Source organism: Agrilus planipennis, unplaced genomic scaffold, assembly GCF_000699045.2.
Source record: "Agrilus planipennis isolate EAB-ADULT unplaced genomic scaffold, Apla_2.0 scaffold148, whole genome shotgun sequence".
NCBI lineage: Eukaryota > Metazoa > Arthropoda > Insecta > Coleoptera > Buprestidae > Agrilus > Agrilus planipennis.
The window spans coordinates 76021-81688 of record NW_020438929.1 but is presented as its reverse complement, the minus strand read 5'-3'; the positions used below and the strand labels follow the sequence as shown (position 1 = coordinate 81688).

General features: G+C 33.7%; 2 protein-coding genes across 2 annotated transcripts; both read right to left on the bottom strand.

Annotated features, from left to right (window-relative positions):
• Positions 1–218: 218 nt before the first annotated feature.
• LOC108736655 (juvenile hormone acid O-methyltransferase-like) lies at positions 219–3013 on the bottom strand. Its single transcript, XM_018469153.2, has 3 exons — positions 2263–3013; positions 1481–1761; positions 219–512 (listed from the first exon to the last, which is right to left on the bottom strand). The coding sequence occupies exons 1-3, from the start codon at positions 2631–2633 to the stop codon at positions 334–336; spliced, it is 831 nt and encodes a 276-aa protein (XP_018324655.1). The 5' UTR covers positions 2634–3013; the 3' UTR covers positions 219–333.
• Positions 3014–4272: 1259 nt separating this feature from the next.
• On the bottom strand, positions 4273–5636 carry LOC112904348 (juvenile hormone acid O-methyltransferase-like). The gene is made up of 2 exons (XM_025974154.1): positions 5189–5636; positions 4273–4687 (listed from the first exon to the last, which is right to left on the bottom strand). Exons 1-2 carry the CDS (start codon positions 5557–5559, stop codon positions 4288–4290), a joined length of 771 nt encoding a protein of 256 aa, XP_025829939.1. The 5' UTR covers positions 5560–5636; the 3' UTR covers positions 4273–4287.
• Between the last annotated feature and the right edge of the window lie 32 nt (positions 5637–5668).

Here is a 5668-nt window from a genome sequence, read left to right as displayed (position 1 = left end):
AGTGAGACCCTCTACATTAAATTAATTGATGCGTGTACATGTGCGTGTGTGTGTGTGTGTGTGCGTTTGTAAGTGTGTTGAATGTGTCTAATGGAAGAGAGGGAATGAGAGAGAGAGACATTTCTAAACATAGTTAGGTGTAGGTATTGGAATCCATCAAATAAGCGTGCACCATCTGGTGACAGAACTTGTAACTAGAATAAGGGACAAATTTNGTAATAATACAGAACTTATATTAAATTAATTATTAAAAATATGTTATCATTAGAATAATCAGTACGGATTCTGGAATGAACTAACATCTAGTTGTCCTTTAAGATCCTTGTGGTGGGATTAAGAAACGAGAGGTTCATCCTGTTCAGGTTTCTGCACGCAAGCTATAAGAACTGCGTAGGACATTACATTTCCCTTCATTTTTTTCCTTTTGAATTCATCCACCAATTCCTGAAGGTATTCTTCTCTTACACTCGGCGGCATTAAATCCACAAAGGGATTTACGGATAGGAAGAATCCTGGAACGAGACCGAAAACATTAAATCATAATAAATCGGATATAAAAAAAAAGACGACCGGCTCCCTTTCAACCTCTTAGTTGAATAGAAAAATGAACGCAATGGATTTTTTGATTGAAAATGATGAGTCCTTTGACTTGTTTAGGAAAGAACCCGTTAATTTCTACTCCGACGATTTCTTTCATAATTACAGACGAAACGCCGTCAACTGAATTAAAAAACCAAAAAAGTTCTAAAAGTCTACCATTGTTTATTTATTTTTTACTCGTTTTCGTTTAAGTATATAAACAAATTTGGCCTATGCAAAATTAGTTTTCCTGAAATCAGGTTTCGTCTGCAACAAATTCGTCAAACTAATCTGAATTAGGTCAAACTGGTTCATTATCACTCTTTGGATTAATAAATTTGGCCTAGGCAAAATTACTTTATTCTGGTCTTGACCTGTATACTGTATACGTATACGTGATATCAAAAATGTTAAAATCGTTCAAAATTTGGATATGGATTTTGCGGACAGACGCCCGAACTGGAAAATTTAATTGTGTAAATGTTTAAACCAATATTAGTTTAATGATGACGTATTATTTAGATTGAAACTCTCATACTTGAATTCATGTTTGGAATGTAGAAATGCCCTTAGTGGGTTTTCATACTAGTCAACCACGATTAGTATAGCAAATTTATCAGTATATAACAGATATTGGTGGCTTATTATTTTTGGTAATTTAATTGTAATTGTTAATTCAGCAGTTTCCTTTCGATCTGTCATCTGTAATTATCAGGGGTAGTATTATTATCTATTTAGTCTGTGATTTGAAACTTGACCATATTTTTATTTCTTGATTTTTTTCATTGATTGATAGATAATAAACTATTTATAAAATGTAAATTGTGGTTTGTCAGCAAAAGAAAAATTATTTCGTTATCTTGTCGGTTAATTTTGGGAAAAAGCAATTTTGTTTGCTTACCTTTAATATAGGATTCATTTGGGAATACGAAGTCTAGGGGCTTATATTCGCAAGCATGGATAATGAAACCTAAATCCGTTAGAATATCTTCCAGGTCTTGTTTGGGATGTTTCTTTGTGAAATAAGGGGAAACGAAGTTGTCCGTTTCTTTGTGGTACAGATGATATTTTTCCTGCTGCGCAAGCCAGTGATACACTTCGAATACGGGATGGTAGGCATTCAATAGGACAAGAGCGTCCCCACCGGGTTTTAGGACGTCGTAAATGTTTTTATACGCTTTTCTGAAAATACACAAACATTCCACTATTGATATTTGCTGCTAACTGTAGTATCTCAATATTTTATCGAAACTGCTAATGGCGCGCTGATGGGAACTAATTCGTTCGAAAACGCTATCTACGTCTGGTATTTTAATAAATTACTTACTAATAACTTAAAAGTATTTATTCCGTCACAAGTACTGTAATACTTTAAAATTGCAAATTCTGAGAAAATTTAACGTTTGATTTTATTATTTACTGCAGAAATTTACGAATAAAATATCCTGTACAGTATTAAAACCCCAAATGATTGTAGTAGGAGTATTTAGTAGCTTAAAACGTTTTATTGCTTATTTTTATTCAATAATGGAAAAAAGAAGTAAGAGGGGTAATTTTTATTCTGTTATTTAAATAAAAATTTTCCCTAAGAATTTCAAAATATTTGTGGTTACTTTTAATCTAACATTTATTTAAATATCGTAATTTATTATTTAATAATAATGATAAATCTGAACTTCTTACCTTTGGTCTTGCACCCAATTGAGACAGTAGAACGAGAAGACATGATCGAAAGTATTCTTCCCTAACACATTGGTTAAATCGTCATTAGAAATGTCCATTTGCATATATTTGATTTTGTCATGTTTGGAGTTATTTTTCGCAAAGTTAATCATTTCTTCGGATCGGTCGAGGCATACCAATTCCTCGACGTTTCCCGGTAAGGCGGGCACCAGGATGTCCTTCGTCACATCTCCTGGACCGCAGCCGATCTCCAGCACTTTTTCAGTTTTGTTCGGATTCCATTTCAAGTACTTGATGTAGTTGTCGAGCGTATAAGTTGCATCGTTTTTCTGCAACGTGTTGAAGTTAACATAAACCGCTGGCTTGTTCATGTTGTATTATTGTATTTAACAAAAAATTTAGTAACAAGAATGTTATTTTAATCTGTTGGGTCTGCTGAAGGCTTTGCTTTGATTGTGCTACAGTGACTTTGCCGTTTTTATATAAAATTAGGCATCTACGAACAGAAGTGTGGGAAATTGCGAAAAGTGTGTTTTATCTTTAGATTATATTGGTGCTTTCACGTGGTTGATTTCTGATTGTAAGCGTACAATCGGTCATCCGGGGAGAAGGGAGAACACAAGTGTAGTTTTCAGTTTAGATAAAAACAGCAAGTCATGCCCGTAGTTGAGATCCTAACATATGTAGTTATGTAGGTATAGGTTTGACATTGAAAATAAAGTGGAAAATTTTGCAGCATCTCAATCGGCATTGATATTTCGTCATTTCAATGTGGTATCTACTTACGATCTAATTTTGTTAATGTATATGTATAACAAATTATAACACTGTTAATTTATANTTAAAAAAGATTCGAAATGTAATTTCTTATTGTACATTTTCTGTAGGTTATGGAATGAATTTCTACAGTTTGTCTATAACGTTTTTATTAAATTCTTTTGAACGAATGTATCATATTATGAGTGAACAACGTATTAATGTGTTGTTGAACTCTTTTTGACTTAAGCAGGGGTGCCTAAATTTTTCATATATAAGGCGTCAAACCGAGCCATAATAAGTCTTAATCAAAGCACAGTGGCTTATAAGGAACGTCAGATAGGTACAAGATTGATTTCGTAGAATATGAAAATTTTTATTTTGTAAACACCCGGAAGAAGGAACACGGCAGCAACTGGAGTATTTTAGGTGAATTTTTTTTTTAAAGGTTGAGCTTGAGCGATTGGGAGCCGGTTGAATTGAACAGATTGCCGACGTGGCGGAAAGCTCGTCCCAAAGCAATCTGAGACCGTAAAAGGGTACAATGGATCGTCTCTAAGGAAAAATCGGGACTGAATAAAATTTATCGGCAATTTATGTCTCCTAAACGAACATTCCGGAACTGAAGTGCGTATTTTGTAAAATCCGTCGATAGTCATATTCTACGCAAACGGATACAGAATCGGGATGGGGGAAGCAAACCAATAATTTTGTATTCCTAGAAGTATTACCTGCTACGAATATTTTGTACTTCTTCATATACTACCTTTATTAAAAACTTCTTTTTAGTTACGTACTAACGCACCGAGCCGACGAGCACAAGTATATTAGCCGTTCGGCACACATAAAGATGATTTATGACCGCCTGCAAAAACGGCCGCAATTTTAGATCAAATTAAATTAGTAATCCTAACAGTGTATATAATTCTTTTACACACATATGATGGTTGCGACCGTTGCTTTGAAGTCATTGAAGGATAATTCTAGGATTTGGAAAAATCGGCTGCTTTTCGCTTAAACANTACTTGAATTCATGTTTGGAATGTAGAAATGCCCTTAGTGGGTTTTCATACTAGTCAACCACGATTAGTATAGCAAATTTATCAGTATATAACAGATATTGGTGGCTTATTATTTTTGGTAATTTAATTGTAATTGTTAATTCAGCAGTTTCCTTTCGATCTGTCATCTGTAATTATCAGGGGTAGTATTATTATCTATTTAGTCTGTGATTTGAAACTTGACCATATTTTTATTTCTTGATTTTTTTCATTGATTGATAGATAATAAACTATTTATAAAATGTAAATTGTGGTTTGTCAGCAAAAGAAAAATTATTTCGTTATCTTGTCGGTTAATTTTGGGAAAAAGCAATTTTGTTTGCTTACCTTTAATATAGGATTCATTTGGGAATACGAAGTCTAGGGGCTTATATTCGCAAGCATGGATAATGAAACCTAAATCCGTTAGAATATCTTCCAGGTCTTGTTTGGGATGTTTCTTTGTGAAATAAGGGGAAACGAAGTTGTCCGTTTCTTTGTGGTACAGATGATATTTTTCCTGCTGCGCAAGCCAGTGATACACTTCGAATACGGGATGGTAGGCATTCAATAGGACAAGAGCGTCCCCACCGGGTTTTAGGACGTCGTAAATGTTTTTATACGCTTTTCTGAAAATACACAAACATTCCACTATTGATATTTGCTGCTAACTGTAGTATCTCAATATTTTATCGAAACTGCTAATGGCGCGCTGATGGGAACTAATTCGTTCGAAAACGCTATCTACGTCTGGTATTTTAATAAATTACTTACTAATAACTTAAAAGTATTTATTCCGTCACAAGTACTGTAATACTTTAAAATTGCAAATTCTGAGAAAATTTAACGTTTGATTTTATTATTTACTGCAGAAATTTACGAATAAAATATCCTGTACAGTATTAAAACCCCAAATGATTGTAGTAGGAGTATTTAGTAGCTTAAAACGTTTTATTGCTTATTTTTATTCAATAATGGAAAAAAGAAGTAAGAGGGGTAATTTTTATTCTGTTATTTAAATAAAAATTTTCCCTAAGAATTTCAAAATATTTGTGGTTACTTTTAATCTAACATTTATTTAAATATCGTAATTTATTATTTAATAATAATGATAAATCTGAACTTCTTACCTTTGGTCTTGCACCCAATTGAGACAGTAGAACGAGAAGACATGATCGAAAGTATTCTTCCCTAACACATTGGTTAAATCGTCATTAGAAATGTCCATTTGCATATATTTGATTTTGTCATGTTTGGAGTTATTTTTCGCAAAGTTAATCATTTCTTCGGATCGGTCGAGGCATACCAATTCCTCGACGTTTCCCGGTAAGGCGGGCACCAGGATGTCCTTCGTCACATCTCCTGGACCGCAGCCGATCTCCAGCACTTTTTCAGTTTTGTTCGGATTCCATTTCAAGTACTTGATGTAGTTGTCGAGCGTATAAGTTGCATCGTTTTTCTGCAACGTGTTGAAGTTAACATAAACCGCTGGCTTGTTCATGTTGTATTATTGTATTTAACAAAAAATTTAGTAACAAGAATGTTATTTTAATCTGTTGGGTCTGCTGAAGGCTTTGCTTTGATAGTGCTACAGTGACTTTGCCGTTTTT

Coding starts and splice junctions, on each gene's coding strand:
- LOC108736655 (XM_018469153.2), bottom strand. CDS start 2,633: ATGAACAAGCCAGCGGTTTATGTTAACTTCAACACGTTGCAGAAAAAC. Junction 1,762..2,262: donor AATTGGGTGCAAGACCAAAG/GTAAGAAGTTCA, acceptor GTGTATTTTCAG/AAAAGCGTATAAAAACATTT. Junction 513..1,480: donor AAATGAATCCTATATTAAAG/GTAAGCAAACAA, acceptor GTCTCGTTCCAG/GATTCTTCCTATCCGTAAAT.
- LOC112904348 (XM_025974154.1), bottom strand. CDS start 5,559: ATGAACAAGCCAGCGGTTTATGTTAACTTCAACACGTTGCAGAAAAAC. Junction 4,688..5,188: donor AATTGGGTGCAAGACCAAAG/GTAAGAAGTTCA, acceptor GTGTATTTTCAG/AAAAGCGTATAAAAACATTT.